The sequence below is a fragment of the Schistocerca gregaria genome, chromosome 1 (assembly GCF_023897955.1).
Source record: "Schistocerca gregaria isolate iqSchGreg1 chromosome 1, iqSchGreg1.2, whole genome shotgun sequence".
Classification (NCBI taxonomy): domain Eukaryota; kingdom Metazoa; phylum Arthropoda; class Insecta; order Orthoptera; family Acrididae; genus Schistocerca; species Schistocerca gregaria.
The window spans coordinates 376,867,707-376,892,570 of NC_064920.1; the positions used below are offsets into that span (position 1 = coordinate 376,867,707).

A 24,864-nucleotide genomic window follows, 5' to 3' on the forward strand; every position below is an offset into this window, starting at 1 on the left:
GCAGTCCCAACAAAACTCCCACAAGAACAATGTTTTTTTCGCTGATTTTAATGAACACCACTTTAGGAAAAAGTCCACTTTTAAGAGATAAGCACAAACATTCTGCAAATTAAAAATTTCTGTTTTTACACAGTTCCTAACATATCCACATGGGTTTCAAACTTCTTTCCGTTTCAGACATGCCATACTTTGAATGTTTGTGTCATGCAATGGCAGTATGCAATAAATGTTCCTTCAGTCAACACTTAATCTACATGCAGATCATAGTTTTCTGGATAATAATGCCTGGTTGAATCGTTTCTTTGAAAAAGGCCATCTCCTCTCATTGCAGAGTGTATGTGGAGAACGTGAAACAGTGGAGGTAGAAAGTGTAAACCATTGAAGAACATAACATAGCCATAATTGATCCAGTGTTATGAGCCCACAGACATTCCCAACACAGATGAAACTGGCCTCTTTTACAGTTTACTTCTTGCAAAACCATATTCCGTTAAGGAAGAAAACTGCCATAGAGGGGAAAAAAGTAAGGAAGTAATGATTGCGCTACTGTGTGTAAATAGCATAACTGTACATATTGGAAGTGAAAAGTTGCTTCTAGTGATATTATGAAAATTTAAAACTGTCAGGTGTTACAGAGCATAAACCCACTACCTTATATTTATAAGTACAACAGAAATGCCTGTATGATATTAGGAATCTTTACAAGATATCTAAGGCGTTTGACTACCAAGATGAGTGCAGCAGGTAGGAAAAGTGACCAATGCCTTGTACACCTCAAGAATACACAATTTCCTACGAAAGTAAATGTTTTATTCCTTCAGTGGCACTGCAAAAGTCATCTGTGCCCTCTGGATGTGGACACAACACACTCTGTTAAAGCCAAACGGAGAGTAACAGTTGTGCAGAAGTCATTACATAACTTGAGAGGACGGAATTGATGAGACTCGCAATGTTCTACAGGCTTTGCATATGTTTGTTGCTGCCTAGAATTGTGTAACACAAAATACTCTGTTAAACTCTTTCAAAAAGACTGTGGTACATCAGTTGTTATTGAAGAGGATATTGTGCCAGAAGAATGGAGCAAAACCACAAATGTTCCTGAAAATGTGACATTCCTGGATTTTGTTTCTTGTGGTGACCACATCTTGTCTCCCACACACAAGATGAATGTAAGTGAAGTGTGTAAAATACTTGTGAAGGAACACTGTGAGGTAGGAAGTGGTGATAACAACGAAGGAGGAGGAGGAAAGGTGTCCAGTACACCATGCTTCACTGCTGCAGTGCAGTGAACTGATACATTCAGCAACAACTTTTCCTCTTTTCAAGTAGACAAATCATTTCCAACAAATGTGAAGCAACTGGTGTGATAATGTCTGTCACTACAATACGCTGGAAGTACAAGACAGAACAATTCTTCTTGATTAAAAATAATAAAAATGATAACAACAATAATAAAATAAAGAATATGTTCTGTGGAAACTGTTTGTGTGTGTGTGCGTGCCCCGTGCACTTGCGAACACGCACGGAGAAGTGCACATTTTTAAAAATTTTTAGTACAGGTTATTGATATGTATAGTTAAATAGCACTTACATCACTTAAACAAGCTTGAATTATGAGTCAGGGCCACTCCTCCCGTGTACTTAGGTAAAACCCTCCATTTGAGGAAAACCACTGCTCTTTAAGGAAAAGAGTTTTGGTCCCCAGAAATTCATTAAAAAGAGGTTTAATAGAGTTATAACCCCCTGCTCTCCCCACTGGCCTTAGACTTGCTGCCACAGAACACTAACCTTTCCCAGTACCCCCTCCCCCCCACTCCAAACCCACAACCTCCTATGTAATCATTTCGACAAATTGCATACTAAACGACAAAATAATTTCTTCCGTGATGACAATTTACAAATAAACCCATGGAACTGACATGTTTTACCTCCAAGCCACCATTTAATGCTAACTCATTAGTGGGCCACCCACAGGAATTCACCACATCCACTCAAGACCTAAAACCCATTGTCCGGATAAGTTACACTGATGAAAGTTTCATGCACTGGGCCCTTTAAAAGGACATTCTCTGTTATTTTTTCCAGAACTTTACCTCTTTCAAACTCAACTCAACAATTTTCCTTCCTAGATGTTTATCTTCAGCACTCAAAAATGAGTAGTTTCATAATAAAATTGGTTCACATAAAACACAACAATTGCTGTCAACACTATCTCCACTTTGACATTAATTCCATATTTAAAAAATCTTTATAATATAGCCTTGGCACTGAAGGGCTTTGGCTTTGTATCTGCAATGGGAAACAGCAGCTGGCCGAATATAGTGACAATACTGCCCCTGTCTTGACTGTCAACCAGTTGCTGACTTGTTCCCCCTTCACCAACCAATATTACCCAGGCACTGAACATTCCTCACCCGGGCTTTGATTACCATTTGTCACACCACGAGATGATGGATATCCTATCCTCATCACACAACTTATTCACCTATTAAATGTCTTAGTTCATCTCTATGCCAACCCAGCTCTCAGTCCTGCACCAAACCAGTCATTCATTCATTTGGGGATGACTCAGATGACAGGCAATTCCTAACCACCCATTATTTCCTATTGAAGTCCAATCTGAGGCACTTCATCTCCTGTAAAAGTTAGGTTTACAATGAAAGAAGCCATTTTCTATACATCAGCTGTGTTGTTGCTGAGCAGTGTTTTAAGTGGGAATGATGACTCTATTGTTTATTTGAATGAATACTCAATATGTTGTACATCTCAACAGCAATTTCAAGAACTATTACAGTACCTGTGCCCATTGTATTCTGCCACTGGCAACAGCTGTGAATTAAACAGGCAAGAACTGTACCTCCAGCGTATCTTCTGTTCCTGCAATCTCATAGCCTAATTGCCTTCCATAATTCCGTACCTTTATCCTTATATTTCCTTTCTTGCTGTATTCCAACTCACTTCCCTTCTATCCAAACTTTCAAATCTTTTACTTATCCCAAATCCTACACTCACAGTTGCTCCGTCATTTCAATTTTATAAATGACATCTTTTCAGTACCAGTTTTGATACTGTTATTGAGAGCCACCTGCCTGCTTCGCTAACAAATCTCCCATCACCTATTCATTGTGTTGTACAACTTAACCTCTCCAGGCACAACAAACCCTTCCTCTTGCTCATACTTGTCAACCTGAGCAATCATTCAAACAATCAGTGTCATTACAGTGGTGTTGTATGTGTGAGGGTGTATACTTAAATTGGAAAAAGAGCAGGAGGAAGTTTAGCTTTGTGGTATTATGTACACACATCAAAAAAAGTTTTGCATCACTTCGGTACTGAGAGTTCTGGAACCTGTAGAGAAAACTGGAAGAGAGATCAACATAAGCATCGTTTCCACCCTATTTATTGCTCATGAAAACCACACATTGTACCACCATACGGTGAGACCTTCAGAGGTGGTAGTCCAGATTGCTGAACACACCAGTGCCACTAATAGCCAGTAGCACGTCCTCTTGCATTGATGCATGCCTATATTTGTCATGGCATATTATCCACAAGTTCATCAAGGCACTGTTGATCCAGATTGTCCCACTCCTCAACAATGATTTGGCATAGATCCCTCAGAGTGTTTGGTGGGTAACGTCGTTCATAAACAGCCCTTTTCAATCTATCTCAGGCATGTTCGATAGGTTTCATGTATGGAGAACATGCCAGCCACTCCAGTCAAGTGATGTTGTTATCTTGAAGGAAGTCATTCACATGAGGTGCTTGATGGGGGCCAAATTGTCATCCATGAAGACAAATGCCTAGCCAATATGCTGCCGATGTGGCTGCACTATCGGTTGGGTGGCATTCACTTATTGTACAGCCATTACGGCGCCTTCCATGACCACCAGCAGCTTACGTTGGCCCCACATGATGCCACCCCAAAACAGCAGGGAACCTTCACCTTGCTGCACTCACTGCACAGTGTGTCTAAGGCACTCAGCCTAACTGGGTTGCCTCCAAACACGTCTCCGACGATTGTCTGGTTGAAGGCATATGCGACACTCATTTGTGAAGAGAACGTGATTTCAATCCTGAGCGGTCAATTCAGCATGTTGTTGGGCCTATCTGTACTGTGCTGATAGGTGTCATGGTTCCAAAGATTGACCTCGCCATGGACGTTCGGAGTGAAGTTGCGCATCATACAGCCTATTGCACACAGTTTGAGTCTGAACATGATGTCCTGTGGCTGCACGAAAAGCATTATTCAACATGGCGGCATTGCTGTCAGGGTTCCTCCGAGCCATAATCCGTAGGTAGCTGTCATCCACTTCTGTAGCAGCCCTTGGGCGGCCTGAGTGAGGCATGTCATCGACAGTTCCAGACACACTGTTCCTCCTCAATGTCTGAACAAGATCGCTTTGGTTCACTCCAAGAGACCTGGCACTTCCTGGCACACAGTAACAATGTGGATGTGATCGAACCACGGTATTGACCATCTCGGCTTGGTTGAACTAACAGACGCTGCTCATGCATGGTTGTTTACATCTTTGGGCGGGTTTTTAACGACAACTCTGAACAGTCAAAGGGACTGTGTGTGTGATACAATATCCACAGTCAATGTCTATCTTCAGAAGTTCTGAGAACAAGGGTGATGCAAAACTATTTTTGGTGAGAGTATACCTTCATACTGCAAATCGGTCATATATGGCAACATTACATGCTGAGTTTCTGACATCATAACATGGAATAGCACGTTTGGGTGATGAAATAGTGGAGAACTATTGCAAATTTGTGTTGCACTGTTTGTAATGGAACTTTTCTAAGCCTGTGTCCTTACTGATTGGACATGGTACTTTCCTTTTCATCTTAAAACATGTACATGGATGTTGAAGTTTTTATTTGTGTATATTACATACAGAACAACGTGACCAGTATACGAGCAATGGAGGAAATGTGTGTTTTAATAGAGCTGACGTGTGAATTTTATGCACGCCCCTTTAGAAAACAGTGTGGTTTACGAACTAGAAACATCCTGCAACTGTCGCTGGAGTGCGTTGTGATCATGTACACCACGTTGGGGCCCAATTACAGTATGCACCAGTTGCGTCGTCATTTCTGTATGCACCAGTTGCGTCGTCATTTCTGTATGCACCAGTTGCGTCGTCATTTCTGTATGCACCAGTTGCGTCGTCATTTCTGTATGCACCAGTTGCGTCGTCATTTCTGTATGCACCAGTTGCGTCGTCATTTCTGTATGCACCAGTTGCGTCGTCATTTCTGTATGCACCAGTTGCGTCGTCATTTCTGTATGCACCAGTTGCGTCATTTCTGTATGCACCAGTTGCGTCATTTCTGTATGCACCAGTTGCACCATTTCTGTATGCACCAGTTGCACCATTTCTGTATGCACCAGTTGCACCATTTCTGTATGCACCAGTTGCACCATTTCTGTATGCACCAGTTGCACCATTTCTGTATGCACCAGTTGCACCATTTCTGTATGCACCAGTTGCACCATTTCTGTATGCACCAGTTGCACCATTTCTGTATGCACCAGTTGCACCATTTCTGTATGCACCAGTTGCATCATTTCTGTATGCACCAGTTGCATCATTTCTGTATGCACCAGTTGCATCATTTCTGTATGCACCAGTTGCATCATTTCTGTATGCACCAGTTGCATCATTTCTGAGTGTTCAGCAGCACGTTGAACTCGGCACGCTCAACATTGATGTTTGACAGCACGATCCATGTACCAAGCTTCACACTTCCTTACTGGGAGGGCCGGTATGCCCACATGGTACTACCTTACCAGTCGACATCAAAGCTAATGTCTTGTTGCATCAATAACCTCTCTATCATCCACATACTACTTCCAAAGAAGTGCATTCTTCTTCACTGGGCCAGACAGATGGGCATTGGAAGGTTGTTTCCATTTCGAAGTGATGAACCAATGTTCAACAAAAAATTGTGACGATCAGCCTTGTAATGCACAAGCAATTTCGCACAGATGGTCTTCATTGCTCTTTATGGGCTTCTGCTAGGTAGTGGGGAACCCAATGGGGTCACACCTCAAGTATCCCATCTGGTGAACGAATGTGTCAGTACTGCCAATAGAGATGTGCAGTTATCTAGCAAGTTGTGTGACTGATTCGTCGATCACCTTGAATGAGAGTGTCCAACATTGCAGGAGTTACAGCTATGTGTGGCCAGTTGTCACGCACTAGATCGGACAGGTTTGCGTGACACTGCTGTGGTACTGACAGACATTTTGCCCACCGAGTCCCTGTACATTTCTTCACTCCAAGGCCTCTGTAGACATTCAGCAAGCACATATGAATATCTGTGATGCTCTGGTTTTTTGTCAGAGGATACTCAATACAACTCACTCACTCCTTGGAATGCACCTCTATTACAGATGCCATTTTGAGGGCCACATATTACACAGCCAGCTGGCTGTCCAGTCTGCCAAGTGCTGCTGGCAAGAGGGGTGCACTCATCTCAGGTGAGGACAATTGAGGAGCTAATTGACTGGGAAGTAGTGGTTCCGGTCATGAAAACTCATGACGGAAAGAGCAGTGTGCTGATCACATGACACTGCAGCTGGTCGGGCTCAGGTGAGGACAATTGAGGAGCTACTTGACTGGGAAGTAGTGGTTCCAGTAACATTGGACCTTCATGGCATGTTCAGACGAACTTTAGCACATGCACCCCCCCCCCCCCCCCCCAATATTATAACCTAACAACAAAATGAATTAGGAATATTATGACCACCAGTAGGAAACCAACCTTTCAATACTATACAAAACCTCAGGCTAGGTGCCATGTCCCACATTCGTCTAGCCACTTTATGATCTTGAAATTGTCACAACGTCCTATACTTAGAAAATTAATCCCAGATAGGGGCTATTATGAGTGATTAACAAAGATGACTTCACGTCATGTTGTTATGCTATGGTCACAACTTGTGACAAGTACACTGCATATTGTAATATATTCCTGGGATTGGTTCTACTTGTATAGGAACTGACAGGTATTACAAACATTCATAAGCATTGTTATGCTATGGTCACAACTTTTGACAAGTACACTGCATATTGTAATATATTCCTGGGATTGGTTCTACTTGTATAGGAACTGACAGGTATTACAAACATTCATAAGCATTACATCTACATAATGGATTATTTAGCAGCATATGTTACAAAAGTAGTTCGTAATACCTTATGTTATAAAATCAATTCTTGAAGTTCATAGGTTTTCATCATATATTTACCATAAACTTGAATACATAAGAATTATTACCATACATTTCTGACATGATTCTAGTATTGTTTAAAAACTACCGGATGATAAAGTGGTGTCGAACGACTTCTTACGCACAATATTGTAATCTCATGTTGTTATTCAAACAATGTTTGTGGTTTATCAAAGTATTATCATCCAAATGCTATAATTCTGCTATGTAGCACTCTGAATGTGCAGTTCTGTTCTCTGTTCTTTTACATTACATATTCAAGCCAAATATTAACCTGTAATTTAGATCTGATGCATTTTCAGACTTGAAAGTGGCAATTCAAATTTGCCAAAATTTGTCATCACTGAACAAACAGTTGCGATCTTGGTAAATAAAGTGTTTGTATAAGAACACTTCAAAATTTCTGCAACAGTTTTATTCCAATAGTGTTACAACTCCACACTGTCGCCTGCAAAGTACTTGCCACGGGAAGCGACACTGTGCTGAAAATGGTTCTTCCACTTCTCATAGCAATTCTGGAACTCTAATACTGGAATAATTTTCAGCTGCTCAGTTACAGCAATTTGAATGTTGTCCAGTGTTCCACAGCAACATCCCTTGAGGTGAATTTCCAATCCCGGAAACAGAAGAAAACCACAAAGACTCATGCTGGGCTGAAAAGGAGGCTGAGGAGCCACAGGAGTGATCTTATACACCAAAAACCAGTTTACTGAAATTGTTGTGTTACAAAACACATTGTCGCATGTAACACATTGTCGCAATGCAGTTCCCAATTGTCTTTAATGTTTGGTCTCTGATGAACAGTGGCGTGACTCAAATTCAAATCTGCCCCAATCACTCTCACTGTAAACTGAGGATATGCACGCACAAAATCCTGGTCTCTGTCAACATTTGCATCAGTTCTTTAAACTGAAGAATTTCCACTGTAAAGTCAACTTCAACTGACTGTCTACCTTCTGCAAATGCCTTAAACTACCAAAAAAAGCTGGAAAAATGACAAAATGCTGTCTCCATAGGCCTGCTGAAATTATTCAAATGTTTCCCTTGCACTGTGTCCAAGTCTGAAGCAAAATGTGATTGCAAACTGGTGCTTGAAATTTATGTGGCTCATAGTCAGACTGCACAAGCAAAATCACCTACTGTAAAGAAAAGAGTTACGGACAACTGACGTTACACTAAAGCAGTCCAACACGCACTGATGGCTTAACATATTTTCACTTGTCCCCCCCCCCCCCCCCCCCCCATTAAATCCAGCATCACCAGCTTTATCAGATCGAACATTATGCTATCAGTCTCATTACTTTATTTACATACCTTGTATGATACATTATTTCACTGTAAATTTAGGACAATAGTTGCAGCAAGAATTGCCTTTTTAGGTCATACACAATGATGAAATCTGACTCACAGGTAATTTTACAGTCAGGCCAGCCACTTCATCCTTTGCAGTTTCTCCAAAACTGCAACTACTAGCTGATTTTGTAGCAGCTCCTTCCACAGCAACAAAATCAGGTGAGCCCCAGTCGCCTCCAGAGGTACATGCTTCACTACCTTCTAATGCCTGACAAAACAGAAGCAAAAAACAAACTGTTAGCAGGATGGCTCAATGATCATGCTTTTGAATGTGTGTGTGTGTGTGTGTGTGTGTGTGTGTGTGTGTGTGTGTGTGTGTGTGGAGGGGGGGGGGGGCACTCACATATACACAATTAAACTGCCCAAAATAAAAAACCAAGTGACATGACCATGAAGGAATTCTGGCCAACAACAGATTATTTTTGATACAATTTTTTTAGGGAATTCCTCCGGAGTCTCTGCTTTTTTATTTAACTGGAATGACGACATATTGCCAACTAATTCCAATACCTATATGGGGAAGGAGGATTTCAAAGAAACACTTCAAGTTTATTGTAGTCTCCCTTTCCAACAGTACAATGCCATCAGCGTAACACAGATGATTTAGATATGTTCCATTAACATTCATTCCAACTTTGTTAAACATCTACATTAATGAAACAATACATATATGGAAATCAGAATTTCAGAAAGGCATCAACCTAGAGAGGAACATGCTTTTAAATAATTTACTATAGCTGATCATGCAGTGATCCTGGCAGATAAGGAAGATGACCTTCAGAAAGGAATCTACTTGCTAAAACAAATAAGTGCAAAATTTAACACGGAAATTTAAAAAGAAAAAACCTAAGACAATGAATGTCTTTTATGGGGAAAGAACCAATCAGAACCAAAATATTGATAGATGACAAGATTTTAGAGCAAGTAAACCACTTCACTTATCTCAGATGTGAAATGAAATATGGCTACAGCAAAGATATTGAAATTAAGCTTAGTAAATTCAGCCAGATATATGGAAAAAATAACAGAAACCTAATTAAAAACAGGAAAGACACTCAAATTAAATTTTACTTCCCACAATGCTCTGGGTGATAACCAAGAGACAAGAAAGTCGGATTCAGGCACAAGAAATGAAATTCCTTTGAGGTGTTAAAGGTTGCACAATAGAAGACAGGCTAAGAAATCGAGATATTTGAGAATAACTGCAAATCTTTAGCCCCAATGATAAAATTCGAGATTACAGAAGAAAATGGAACAAACATCTACAAAGAACAGAGAGTGAGAGACTTCCCTTAAAGGCAAGAAATTATAAGTGCCATGGGAGAAGGGACAGAGGAAGACCCCGACACAGATGGCAATTCCTGCCTGTAACAGGCAATTCCTGCCAAACACCTGAAGAGAAGGAGAAGATATACCACATCTAATGTTACTTACGAGATGTTTACATTGTTGTCCACTGCCTTAACTCATGAAAATATAAATCTCTGTTCTGTTTTCTTCTTAACCTTATTATTTTGAAATGTTTCATTTGAACTTCACATCTCGAAGAAATTTCAGGCTCTTGTTTAACTGAGCATATTAACTTCTGGCTGAAACTCTTGCCCATCTTTTCCTGTATCCCTTTTTTGAAAATCTGGTCCAACTCCATTTATTGAAATTCTCATAATTTAAAGTTTCTGGTTTCCTGATTAGTATGTTTGTTGCTGTCTATATTTGTCTCTCTTTGTATTCTAAATTGTACAATTCTGTGATTACTTACAATTCAAAAGTGTTTTAGGACTGTTGCATCCAGTATAACTTTGTGAACGATAGATAAAATATAGTATAGTTAATTTTTATTTCCATTTGATCCTTGCAAAGTGCAATTTTTAGTTGTTTTCTGCAGAAAGAATGTGCTCTGAATAAAAATGTTGTTGTTCACAGCAGATTTTAATAATATATGGCCCTCGTCATTTCCTACAAAGAAATGTTCTTTCTTTCTGTCCTAATTTTGCATGAAGTTTCCACATTATCATGTTTTAGTAGAAGCTGCTATCATTTATCAATTTCTGTCACTCTTTGTTTAATGTCTTCTTCTTGCACATCAAAATTTGGGCACTTTAGTGCATACACATGATTTATTTCCATGGACTGTATTTTGTTTATTTTTTTAAAAGTAGCCCTGATGTTCTATTTGAAATTCCTTAAGTGCATGTAATATTTTTAATTTATTAAAATTTTTCTTTTTAATTTTCTTGTTTACAATACATCTTATATATAAGTTTCCTCCTTCTTCTGTTCCTCTGGAATAAACACCTGTCCTGATGTTAATTTTACTCAGTCTTCATATTTTGAAGTAATGTTGCATCCTCCAATTCCACTGCCTTATGTACAGATACATCAACATGAACACAAAGCTAAGCACAAAATAGTAGTACAAGTCTATATTCCTAAGAGGACTGCAATATGATGAATTGATTGAAAGAATGTATGATGATCGTTTGTTGGTTGTTTGGTTTGTGGGGGTTAAAGGGACCAGACTGCTACGGTCATCGGTCCCTTTTTCCAAATACTAAAAACACCCACAGAGAATAAAAACGATCAACAGACGATAAGACAGATGACACAGAACAAGAGAAACATAGACAAAGACCAGACAAGACAAACTAAAAGCACAAAGAGTGTGACGGTGGTTGGCCGACCATACAAACAAAGAGGGAAAAGCCAAACACAGGCCAGAATCAACACAAAAACTCACACACTTACATTAAGCAATAAAATACCCCTGCCCGAATAAAACACAGAACTATGTTCGCTATGGAAGAGTCGTCAGATAAAAGAGCAGAGCGCGTATCAGGCAGCGCAAAAGTCTGCCTGAGCACAGATAAAAGGGCACACTCCAACAGAATATGGACCACCGTCAAGGACGCCCCACAACGACAAAGAGGGGGATCCTCACGACACAGTAAATAATTGTGCGTTAGTCGGGTGTGGCCAATGCGGAGCCGACAAAGGACGACTGATTCCCTGCGGTTAGCTCGCATGGATGACAACCACACAGTAGTCGTCTCCTTGATACGGCAGAGTTTGTTTGGCACGGGCAGGTTGCACCAATCAGTGTCCCATAAATCGAAAACTTTGCGGCGTAATAGTGCCCGCAAATCAGTCGCCGGGAGGCCAATCTCCAGAGATGGTGGACTAGTGGCCTCTTTCGCCAGGCGGTCAACAGTTTCATTTCCGGGTATCCCAACATAGCCTGGGGTCCAAACAAAGACCACAGATCTGCCGCAATGGGCAAGAGTATGCAGGGACACCTGGATAGCCATCACCAAACGAGAACGAGGGAAACACTGGTCGAGAGCTCGTAAACCACTCAGGGAATCGCTACAGATAACGAAGGACTCACCTGAGCAGGAGCGGATATACTCTAGGGCGTGAAAGATGGCGACCAGCTCAGCAGTGTAAACACTGCAACCAGCCGGCAAGGAACGTTGTTCAGAATGGTTCCCTAGATTAGTGCATAACCGACACAACCAGCAACCATCGAACCGTCAGTATAGACAACGCCAGAGCCCTGATACGTGGCCAGGATGGAATAAAAGTGGCATCGGAAGGCCACCGGAGGGACTGAGTCCTTCGGGCCCTGTGCCAAGTCGAACCGAAGGCAAGGGCGAGGCACACACCATGGGGGTGTACGCAGAGGGGCCCGGAAAGGTGGTGGTACAGGGAAACACCCAAGCCCGTAGAGAAGCTGTTTGACGCGTACGGCGATCGGACAACCCGACCTGAGCCGACGTTCTGGCAGATGGACGACGGACTGCGGGAACAGGACACGATAATTTAGATGCCCGGGCAAGCTAAAAACATGGGCAGCATAAGCAGCCAGTAATTGTTGGCATCGTATCCGCAGTGGAGAGACACCTGCCTCCACAAGTATGCTGTCCACAGGGCTGGTCCGGAAAGCACCAGTGGCAAGGCGCATCCCGCTGTGGAGGATTGGATACAGCACCCGCAATGCAGATGGGGATGCTGAGCCATAAGCCAGACTCCCATAGTCCAGACGGGACTGGATTAACACCTGGTAAAGCCGTAGGAGAGTAGATCGGTCGGCGCCCCACCTGGTGTGGCTCAGGCATCGCAGAGCATTTAGATGCCGCCAACACATCTGTTTAAGCTGCCGAATATGAGGTGGCCAAGTCAACCAGGCCTCAAAAACCACCCCCAAAAAGTGACTCCACAACTGTAAGATGCTCGAGATAAAGCCGCGGCTCCGGGTGAACAGTGCATCGCCAGCAGAAATGCATAACGCAGGTCTTGGCTGCCGAAAACTGAAAGCCATGCGCTACAGCCCAAGACTGCGCCTTGCGGATTGCGCCCGGTAGCTGACGTTAAGCAGCTGCAATGCCAATAGAGCTGTAGTAAAGGCAGAAGTCGTCAGCATACAGGGAAGCGGAGACAGAATTTCCCACGGCCGCAGCGAGCCCATTAATGGCTATTAAAAACAGACAGACACTTAGAACAGAACCCTGTGGCACACCGTTCTCCTGGACTTGGGAGGAACTATATGAGGCCGCGACGTGCACGCGGAAGGTACGATACGACAGAAAATTGCGGATACAGATCGGCAGAGGGCCCTGAAGGCCCCATCCATAAAGCATAGAAAGGATGTGATGACGCCATGTCGTATCATACGCCTTCCGCATGTCGAAAAAGACAGCGACGAGATGCTGACGGCGGGCAAAGGCAGTATGGATGGCCGACTCCAGGCTCACCAGATTGTCGGCGGCGAAGCGGCCTTTACGGAACCCACCCTGAGACGGAGCCAGAAGGTCCCGAGACTCCAGTACCCAATTCAAGCGCCAGCTCACCATCCATTCAAGCAACTTGCAAAGAATGTTGGTGAGGTTAATGGGATGGTAGCTGTCCACCTCCAAAGGGTTCTTCCCTGGTTTCAGAATGGGGAAACAAGACTTTCCCGCCATTGCGACGGGAACTCACCCTCGACCCAAATGCACTTGTAAAGGTTGAGGAGGCGTCGCTGGCAATCCACTGAAAGGTGTTTCAGCATCTGAGAGTGGATGCTATCTGGGCCAGGAGCGGTATCAGGACAAGCGGCGAGGGCACTGCGGATTCCCACTCACTGAATGGAACATTGTATAATTCAGGATGGTGGGTGCGAAAAGAAAGACTCCGACGTTCTATCCACTCTTTAATAGAGCGGAAGCCCAAGGGGTAGTTGGCAGAAGCGGAATTCAGAGCAAAGTGCTCTGCCAAGCGGTTTGCAATGACGTCGGAGTCAGTACAAACTGCTCCATTCAGTGAGAGCGCAGGGACACTGACAGGGGTCCAATAGCCATAGAGGCGGCGAATCTTGGCCCAGACCTGCGATGGAGTGACATGGAGGCCAATGGTGGACACATACGGCTCCCAGCATTCCTGCTTGCATTGGTGGATAATGCGGCGGGCTCGTGCATGCAGCCGTTTGAAGGCAATAAGGTGTTCGATTGAGGGATGTTGCTTGTAACATTGGAGTGCCTGCTGGCGAGCTTCAATCGCTTCAGCGATCTCAGGCGACCACCAAGGCACAGTCCGCCGCCAAGGGGACCCAGAAGAAAGGGGAATGGCAGATTCGGCGGCAGTAATGATGCTGGTGGTGACCGATTGAACCACTGCATCAACGTCATTGTCAGAGAGGGGCTCAATAGCGGCAGTGGAGGAGAACAAGTCCCAGTCAGCCTTATTCAGAGCCCATCTGCTAGGGCGCCCAGAAGACTGACGCTGTGTTAGTGACAGAAAGATCGGAAAGTGGTCACTACCACACAGGTCGTCATGCACTCTCCATTGGACAGACGGTAAGAGGCTAGGGCTACAGATGGAAAGGTCAATGGCGGAGTATGTGCCATGCGCCACACTGAAGTGTGTGAAGGCACCATCATTTAATATCGAGAGATCGAGCTGTGCCAATAAATGCTCAACGATGGCGCCTCGACCTGTTGCCACCGACCCACCCCACAGATGGTTATGGGCGTTAAAGTCTCCCAGTAACAAGAAAGGTGGCGGCAATTGGGCTATCAGAGCAGCCAGGACATGCTGCGCGACATCACCATCCGGTGGAAGGTAAAGACTGCAGACGGTAACAGCCTGTGGCATCCACACCCGAACAGCGACAGCCTCTAAAGGTGTTTGGAGAGGTACAGACTCGCTGTGAAGAGAGTTCAGGACGTATATGCAGATGCCACCAGACACCCTTTCATAAGCTGCCCGGTTCTTATAATAACCCCAGTAGCCACGGAGGGTGGGGGTTCGCATTGCCGGAAACCAAGTTTCCTGCAGAGCAATGCAGAGGAAAGGGTGAAGGCTGATAAGTTGGCGGAGCTCAGCTAGATGGTGGAAGAAACCGCTGCAGTTCCATTGGAGGATGGTGTTGTCCATGGCTGATAAAGGCGTGACGGGACTGGGAAGGGAGATTACACCACTGGGTCACCTGCTGCCTCCGATTTAGCACCTGTGATAGTGCTTTCCATGGTGTCTGATGGACCGGCGAGATTGAGGTACTCAGCGGATGCCAGAATCTCCACCGCATCCTCAGACGCAGAGCTGGAAGGTTGCAGTGGGATGGCTGCCACCGCAAGTTCCTTGGGCTGAGAGCTCTTCTTGGGTTTCTCATGCCCTTCCTTGGGTCGCACCGGCTGGGAGGGCTTCACTGATTCAGTCTCTGGGACGGAGGAGGATCGTGAAGCCCTACGACCAGCGGATTGCGGGCACTTACGCCACTGTCAGTGGTCAGCCTTCTCGCTGGCGGAAACCTGGGAAGGGAGGGACCCTAGGGACCCCTTGCGAGCGTGAGAAGCCGAAGAAGTTGGACACTTCTCCGGCTTAGAAGTGGGGACAGACGTCCCCGATAGGTGGGATGGTGTTGCTCCTGAGGTAGGTGGCGCAGGAGCAACCCGGTGGGTAGAGCCCCCTACTGGCGAGGGGGCAGGAGGAGTTTTACTACTCGTCGATCCGGCCACAATTGGAGAAACAGACGGGGCTAGCACAGGTGTTGTAGCAGTAGCATAGGAAGATGTCATTCTCACAGGATGGAGTCGGTCGTATTTCCTTTTGGCCTCAGTATAGGTCAGTCGGTCCAGGGTCTTGTATTCCATGATTTTACACTCTTTCTGGAAAATTCGGCAGTCTGGCAAGCAAGGCGAATGGTGCTCCCCGCAGTTGACACAGATGGGAGGCGGGGCACATGGAGTATTGGGATGTGATGGGCGTCCCCAATCTTGACATGGGAGGCTGGAAGTGCAGCGAGAAGACATATGGCCGAACTTCCAGCACTTAAAGCACCGTATCGGGGGAAGGATATAGGGCTTAACGTCACATTGGTAGACCATCACCTTGACCTTTTCCGGTAATGTATCCCCTTCGAAGGCCAAGATGAAGGCACCGGTAGCAATCTGATTTTCCCTCGGACCCCGATGAACGTGCCGGACGAAATGTACAACTCGGCGCTCTAAATTGGCGCGCAGCTCTTCATCAGACTGCAAAAGAAAATCCCTATGGTAAATAACTCCCTGGACCATATATAAACTCTTATGGGGTGTGATCGTAACGGCAACATCCCCCAACTTGTCACAAGCGAGTAACCGTCGTGACTGGGCAGAGGATGCCGTTTGTATCAGGACTGACCCAGAGCGCATTATTGACAAGCCCTCCACCTCCCCAAACTTGTCCTCTAAATGCTCGACGAAGAACTGAGGCTTTGTGGAGAGAAAAGACTCCCCATCAGCCCTCGTACAAACTAAGAAGTGGGGCAAGTAACTGCTACTGCCGTCCTGAGACTTACATTCCTCCCACGGTGTGGCCAGGGAGGGGAACGTTTTCGGATCGTACTTCTGAGCGTTAAACTGAGCCTAAGAACGCTTAGAGACTGCTGGCGGCTCGCCACCAGCGAGAGACAATGTACCACGCTTCATTGCGGGACATCCGCCCTGATGCCACCTACTTCGACCAAGGGCCCTCCCCACGGGCGCCACCCAGCCACGGCAAGAGCCACCTGGCAGGATGGCCGTTGCCGGGAGTCCCGATACCCCAGGAGGAAAAGCATCTACTCCTTGGCATACGTGGGGAGTTAACGGCACAGGCATCAGTAGAGCGATCCCTGTGTTGTCAGGGGGCTACAACCAATAGGGTACATGGCGGCCCCACCACAACTGACTGGCTACCGTGGTGGATGTTAGGTAACATGTGGTCCATGGTCGCCGTCGGTGCACAAAGAGGCACTGCACAGTGCAAGGTGTAATCTGCACGCAGAAACAGAGTCATGCCCAAGAGATGGAGAGCGGACAGGACTGCAATTCAACGGTGTATAAGCTGGCGAAAGGTCTGATCGCAAGATGGACACAATGCACCAAGTAAGGCGCCCTTCCCCAATCGGCTCGCTCTTCGGAAAATTTTGAGAGATGGAGATCAAACAGGGGACCATCACATAAGACCGAAAAGTTTGAGACTCCTTTTAGTCGCCTCTTACGACAGGCAGGAATACCGCAGGCCTATTCTAACCCCCGAACCCGCAGGGGGTAATGTATGATGAGATAAAAAGAAACTGTTCAATGGAGACAAAAATAATTGTGATGGAGGACTGGAATTTGATAGTAGGAAAAGAAAGAGAAGGAAAAATAGGACATCACAGACTCAGTGAAGGGAATGAAAGGGAAGCCACCAGGTAGAATTTTTGTATGGAGCACAATTTACTCATTGCAAACACTTTGAGAAATGTGAAAGAAGACACACGGAGACACTATAGAGTTTCATGTAAATTCTTAATCTAATTCCCTCAGAATCTTCATTAACTTTGTCTTACTGTTGTTGATTTTCATCTTGTAACCTCTTTTTGCAACAATATCCATTTTATTCAACTGGTCTTACAAAGTATTTTCCTGTCTGACAGAATTACAATGTTGTTGGAAAATCCCGAAGTTTTCATTTCTCCTTCCTGAACTGTTATAGCTTTTCTTAATTACTCCTTGGTGCTCTTTACTGCTTGCTCAAGTACAGATTGAATAACATTGGTCATAGACTATAAACTTGTCTCATTCCCTTCTCAAATTCCACTTCTTTTTCATGTCCTCTGACTCAAAGTAGTCTGATTGTAGTGCATAGAGAACCTCTCCATTCTGTATTTTCAATATTTTCAGAATTTCAAATATAGGTCTGCTTTTCATAAATTTATTTTATAATAAAGTCGTACAGTCAGCATTATCTTGCACTTTCCTATATTTCTCCAAATCCCAAATTGATCTTTCCTGAGTCTGATCCAATCAATTTTTCCACTCTCCAGCAAATAACGCGTGTTAGTATTGCAACCATGAACTATTAAACTGATTGTTTGGGAATATTCAAACCTGTCATCATCTGCCTTCTTTGAAACTGGAATTCTTACAGTCTTCTTTGAAGTCTAACATTATTTTTTACTGTCTCCTATATCTTGCACACCAAGTGGAACAGTTGTCATAGCAGGCTCTTATAAGGATCTCAATAATTCTGAAGTAATGTGGTCCACTCCAGAGACTGTGTTTCGACTTGGGTCTTTCAGAGTTCCTCTCATTTTTCTACAGTATTGAAGTTTATTTCCCTTGTAAAGCCTTCCACATTTATCCACATCATACAAAAAACAGTAATACTCATTGCAACATTAAACGAAGAGCTAACAGATAGAGATTAGACAATGAGGAAGTAATAAAAATAAAAATAAATAGATTCCAAAGATGTACAGGAAAGTCATAACTAATTTCTTGTTTGCTGAACAAAGATTTTATTTTAAACATAAAAAAAAACTTACAGGCTCTTCTTCAAGACTGCCCCATTCATCCATGTCCCAGCCATCAGTTCCTTTCCGGTCTGTTCTACCACTTATCTGCCCAGGTAATGGACTGCGAGGTTCTGTCATTCCTATCTGGCCACTAGGAGCCTGTAAAATAAAATCTTGGTTAAATAAGCTCAATGGATTTAAACTTTGAAGTTTAAAGCCCCAGTAACTAAATAATGTGTTAGTAGCTATGTAGCTAAATGACAGAACTGTTATCTTTCCTCTGATATGATCTATCAAGAAGACCACACTTCCTGCGAATGGTGCAAATGGTCAAGACAGAGATTTTCTAGTGTCTGTGTCACTACAATACAATCTACACATGTATAAGTGCTTGTAGTGGTGTACATGTTGTCTCATGCAGTATAAGATGTTACTTTTGATAAGGAATAGATATCTGAATTATATACTGGTTTGCTGAGATGGACACACATTTAGCAGGAAACGAGGATACGGGTGGATAAACAATTGTTTGCCTATACTACTGAAATGATTATAAAGCTAAATTCACAGAGACACAGATGTAATGGCCAATACTTCCTTCAGAGCATACAACTTTACACACACACACACACACACACACACACACACACACACACACACACACACACTCTTTCAACAATATCTTTGATTCTACATACAAAAATTTCAAGGACTTTCAAAAAACATTTACTTCCCCTTCACAGCATAGTGGTAAATCTAAATCTGTATTTCAATTGGTGATGGTCACCCGGCACACCACTACCACCACCACATGACAGCTTGCCATTTAAGCCCATCTAAGATTTGACATTAATCTGACCAAGAACATATATGTATCTCCTAGCTGTATCATATGTTCTTTCTAGGACTGGAGTTGGAGGGAGGGTAAGTGGATAAGTGAATAGGGGAGGGTTTACAGTAATAGGGGGGGGGGGGGGAGGAGGTGTTTATTAGTTATTGGGAGCTCCAACGTTAGGCAGGTGACGGACCCCTTAGGGAAATAGCGGATAGGTCGAGGAAGAAGGCCAGTGTTCACTCTGTCTGCTTGCCGGGAGGTCTCATCCGAGATGTGGAGGAGGCCCTGCCGACGGTGATAGAGGACACTGGGTGCACCAGATTGCAAATTGTTGCTCATGTTGGCACCAATGACTCCTGCCATCTGGGTTCAGAGGTCATCCTCCATTCGTACAGGCGGTTGGCGGAATTGGTGAAGGTGGAAAGCTTCGTACATGGGGTGGAATCTGAGCTAACTATTTGTAGTATCGTTCCCAGAACCGATTGTGTGCCTCTGGTTTGGAACCGAGTAGGAGGCTTACACCAGAGGCTCAGACGATTCTGCGGGGATCTGGGGTGCAAATTTCTCGACCTCTGCTATCGAATGGAGAAATGTAGGGTCCTCCTGAATAGGACAGGTGTGAACTACACGCCGGAAGCGGCTACAAGGGTAGCGGAGTACGTGTGGAGTGCACATGTGGGTTTTTTAGGTTAGAGAATTCCCTCTCTAGGCCCGACAAGACGCCTCCTGAGACGCGGCAAGGTAGGAGTAGGCAAAATACAACAGGGAATAACAATATAAATGTGCTAATAGTAAACTGCAGGAGTGTCTATAGAAAGGTCCCAGAATGGCTCTCATTAATAAATGGTCACAACGCCCATATAGTACTAGGGACAGAAAGTTGGCTGAAACCAGATGTAAACAGTAATGAAATCCTAAACTCCGATTGGAATGTATACCACAGAGACAGGCTGGACAGTGAAGGGGGAGGCGTGTTTATAGCGATAAGAAGTACATTAGTATCAAAGGAAATTGACGGAGATTCGAAATGTGAAATAACTTGGGTGAAGGTCACGGTAAAAACAGGCTCAGACATGGTAATTGGTTGTCTCTATAAGTCCCCTGGCTCAGCAGCTGCTGTGGCTGAGCACCTGAAGGATAATTTGGAAAATATTTCGAGTAGATTTCCCCACCATGTTATAGTTCTGGGTGGAGATTTTAATTTGCCGGATATAGACTGGGAGACTCCAACGTTCATAATGGGTGACAGGGATAAAGAATCCCGTGAAATTTTTTTAAGTGCTTTATCTGAAAACTACCTTGAGCAGTTAAACAGAGAACCGACTCGTGGCGATAACATAGTAGACCTTTTGATGACAAACAGACCCGAACTATTTGAAACAGTTAACACAGAACAGGGAATCAGAGATCATAAAGCGGTTACTGCATCGATGATTTCAGCCGTAAATAGAAGTATTAAAAAAGGTAGGAAGATTTTTCTGTTTAGCAAAAGTGACAAAAAGCAGATTACACAGTACCTGACGGCTCAACACAAAAGTTTTGTCTCAAGTACAGATAGTGTTGAAGATCAGTGGACAATGTTAAAAACCATCGTACAATATGCATTAGATGAGTATGTGCCAAGCAAGATCGTAAGAGATAGAAAACTGCATCGGAAGCAAAGGGAACTTCACAGCAAAACATAAACATAGCCAAAGCCTTGCAGACAAACAAAAATTACACGAAGCAAAATGCAGTGTGAGGAGGGCTATGTGGGAGGCGATCAAACAAATTCGAAAGTAAGGTTCTATGTACTGACTTGGCACAAAACCCTAAGAAATTTTGGTCTTATGTCAAAGCGGTAGGTGGATAAAAACAAAATGTCCAGACACACTGTGACCAAATTGGTACTGAAACAGAGGATGACAGACTAAAGGCCGAAATACTAAATGTCTTTTCCCAAAGCTGTTTCACAGAGGAAGACTGCCCTGTAGTTCCTTCTCTAGAGTGTCGTACAGATGACAAAATGGTAGATATTGGAACAGACAACAGAGGGATAGAGAAACAATTAAAATCGCTCAAAAGAGGAAAGACCGCTGGACCTGATGGGATACCAGTGCGATTTTACACAGAGTATGCGAAGGAACCTGCCCCCCCTTCTTGCAGCGGTGTACCGTAGGTCTCTAGAAGAGCATAGCGTTGCAATGGATTGGAAAAGGGCACAGGTCATCCACGTTTTCGAGAAGGGACATCGAACAGATGTGCAGAACTATAGACCTATATCTCGATCAGTTGTACAATTTTGGAACACGTATCATGGTGAGTATAATGACTTTTCTGGAGACTAGAAATCTACTCTGTATGAATCAGAATGGGATTCGAAAAAGACAATCATGTGAAACCCAGCTCACGCTATTCATCCACGAGACTCAGAGGGCTATAGACATGGGTTCACAGGTAGATGCCGTGTTTAAGCATATGGACTATCAGACCAATTGTGTGATTGGATTGAGGAGTTCCTAGATAACAGAACGCAGTAGGTCATTCTCAATGGAGAGAAGTCTTCCGAAGTAAGAGTGATTTCAGGTGTCCCGCAGGGGAGTGTCATAGGACCGTTGCTATTCACAATATACATATATGACCTGGTGGATGACATCGGAAGTTCACTGAGACTTTTTTGCAGATGATGCTGTGGTGTATCGAGAGGTTGTAACAATGGAACATTGTACTGAAATGGAGGAGGATCTGCAGGGAATTGACGCACGGTGCAGGGAATGGCAATTGAATCTCTATGTATACAAGTGTAATATGCTGCGAATACATAGAAAGATTCATTCCTTATCATTTAGCTACAATATAGCAGGTCAGCAACTGGAAGTAGTTAATTCCATAAATTATGTGGGAGTACACATTAGGAGTGATTTAAAATGGAATGATCATATAAAATTGATCGTCAGTAAAGCAGATGCCAGACTGAGATTCACTGGAAGAGTCCTAAGGAAATGCAATCCGAAAACAAAGGAATTAGGTTACAGTACGCTTGTTCGCTCACTGCTTGAATACTGCTCAGCAGTGTGGGATCTGTACCAGATAGGGTTGATAGAAAAGAGAGAGATGATCCAACGGAGAACAGCGCGCTTTGTTATAGGATCATTTAGTAATCGCAAAAGCGTTATGGAGATGAAAGATAAACTCCAGTGGAAGACTTTGCAGGAGAGATGCTCAGTAGCTCGGTACGGGCTTTTGTTAAAGTTTCGAGAACATTCCTTCACCAAAGATTCAAGCAGTATAATGCTCCCTCTTATGTATATCTCGCAAGGATAAAATCAGAGAGATTAGAGCCCACACAGAAGCATACCGACAATCCTTTCCACCAACAATACGAGACTGGAATATAAGGGAGAACTGATAGAGGTACTCAAGGTACCCTAAGCCACACACCGTCAGGTGGCTTGCGGAGTGTGGATGTGGATGTAGATGTAGATCAGTAACAAATGGCACTCTGCGGTAAAGAATGTAAGTAATGTAATTAAATGAGACAAAAGCAACTTTGACAAACAGTTCCACTTCTATATTCTTGGTGATGTTGGTCAACAGGGCATTAGGGCATGCTCTAAGGCACAAAAACATGTCTTATGCCATGGTCCACAGACTAAAATCGTCACAACATAATATACTGACACATCTTCTTTAATCTTTTTCTTCTTCAGATCTCTTGTGAAGACACACGATACAACAAATTCTGTAGTGGTGTAGGACAATCAATGAAGTTACACAACCGTTAATAATTTAACTTCTGAAACTGCCAGTTTATTGGCCTTTATGGAAAGAAAAACACTCTCATACTCTCATGCAGTCATCAAACTCCGTGTAAAATTTTGTGTGTGTAATGGGCCGTACTATGCCAAAATCATTCTAATGAATAATTTAAGCTGCTTTACGGTGTAGCTAGGGTACTTAATCAACAAGGTGATATGTATCTCAATTAAAACTGGTCCTCGATATTTTGAATAAAGTTTTGGTTCATTTTTTGTCAAAATCAGCATGTGTCCCAAAATTAATGTCCATCTTCATGCATCAAGTCCAAATGCATCTGCAACTATTGTACGAGATTTACTGGACAGCTTGATCACGCACTGGTGTGCAACGTATTTCAAATCGAGCTAGCAGGTTTCAGTTTTCCCTGATGGGCTAAACGACTCTTTTGTAATAATGTGATGTGTCTGGTATCACATGTAAAATTTACATGAAACTGGATTTACTCCCCATTCAGGTCAAGATCACAAAACAAAATTCATCACACAGGTCAGCAAAATGTACACACACACACACACACACACACACACACACACACACACACACACACACACACACACACACACACTTTTAGCACTGTAAGTGATAACTCGTCTCAGAGTAAAAGCTGCACATAAATTCACACTTTTTTTAAGCATACAAAATTCAAAACACCTTTATATTAAACAAATAAATTATGACATGTAATTAATAATTAAACATTTCCGATCCTGAATAACCTTCAAGAACTTTTATTTCATAATCAATAAAATTTTATCGCCTGAGAGAAATTATAAGTTTTCTAAAACAGATTCAGATTACAGTTAACTCTTATCTGGACGATGACATCACAAATCGACAATTGCTTAGAATGAATGAAGTACTTGTACTGAAAATTATGGTCCGTTGACTAATTTATTGACTTTAATAACAAATTTGGTGCCCCTTGCTTCGCTACAATAAGTACCAGCCATGAAAGGCTACACTATATGGTTACATTTTTAGAATCATAAAACCTTGGGAGACTTGCAGGGTCAGTAAAATCAAGAGGTTGTAAAATAGTACACTCCTGATAGAAATACAGGGTGTTTATAAAGGAATATCAGGGTTTTAACGCTTTATAATATTTATTACATTAAACTTACAGTTATAAATGATATGTCAATGAAATGGTTCAAATGGCTCTGAGCACTATGCGACTTACTTCTGAGGTCATCAGTCGCCTAGAACTTAGAACTAATTAAACCTAACTAACCTAAGGACATCACACACATCCATGCCCGAGGCAGGATTCGAACCTGCAACTGTAGTGGTTGCTCTTTTCCAGACTGTAGCGCCTAGAACTGCACGGCCACTCCAGCCGGCTGTCAAATGAAAGAGCAACTCAAACAGTTTTACCAAGAACATTATAAATGTTCAATGTGAACACCATTTGTCATTTGGTTGGTTGAACTTCATTGTACCCAGGTGCTGGATAGGCCGCAAGGCGCGCAATGACAGGGCTTTCTTTGTATGGCCTCCACATTCGCCCGACCCAGTGCCATACGATTTTTTGCTTTGGGGCTTCATCAAGGATCGCGTGTACATGCCTCCGCTACTAGCAGACCTCCTTGAATTAAGAAACTGGATTGAAGGAGCTGTTGCTACCATCACTGAAGACACATTTATCAATGTTGGGAAGAACTCGGCTATAGACTTGATGTGTGCGCCATGTGACAAATAGTGCTCACATTGAACATTTATAAGGTTCTTGGTAAAACTGTCCGAGTTGCTCTTTCATTTGACATATCCTTTATAACTGTAAGTTTAATACAATAAATATTATAAAGCATTACAACCACGATATTCAATTATAAACACCCTATAGTTTGAGCTACTCAA

The 24,864-nt window shown here is 43.3% G+C and overlaps 1 protein-coding gene across 1 annotated transcript in view; it reads right to left on the reverse strand.

The window, feature by feature from the left end:
• LOC126347751 (N-terminal kinase-like protein) overlaps positions 1–24,864 on the reverse strand; it is a 129,002-nt gene that overhangs the window by 15,914 nt on the left and 88,224 nt on the right. The window contains exons 14-15 of the mRNA XM_050002298.1: positions 18,405–18,533; positions 8,652–8,804 (exon numbers count right to left, since the gene is read on the reverse strand). Of these exons, the coding sequence (XP_049858255.1) occupies positions 8,652–8,804; positions 18,405–18,533 (282 nt within the window). The remainder of the gene's footprint in view (positions 1–8,651; positions 8,805–18,404; positions 18,534–24,864) is intronic.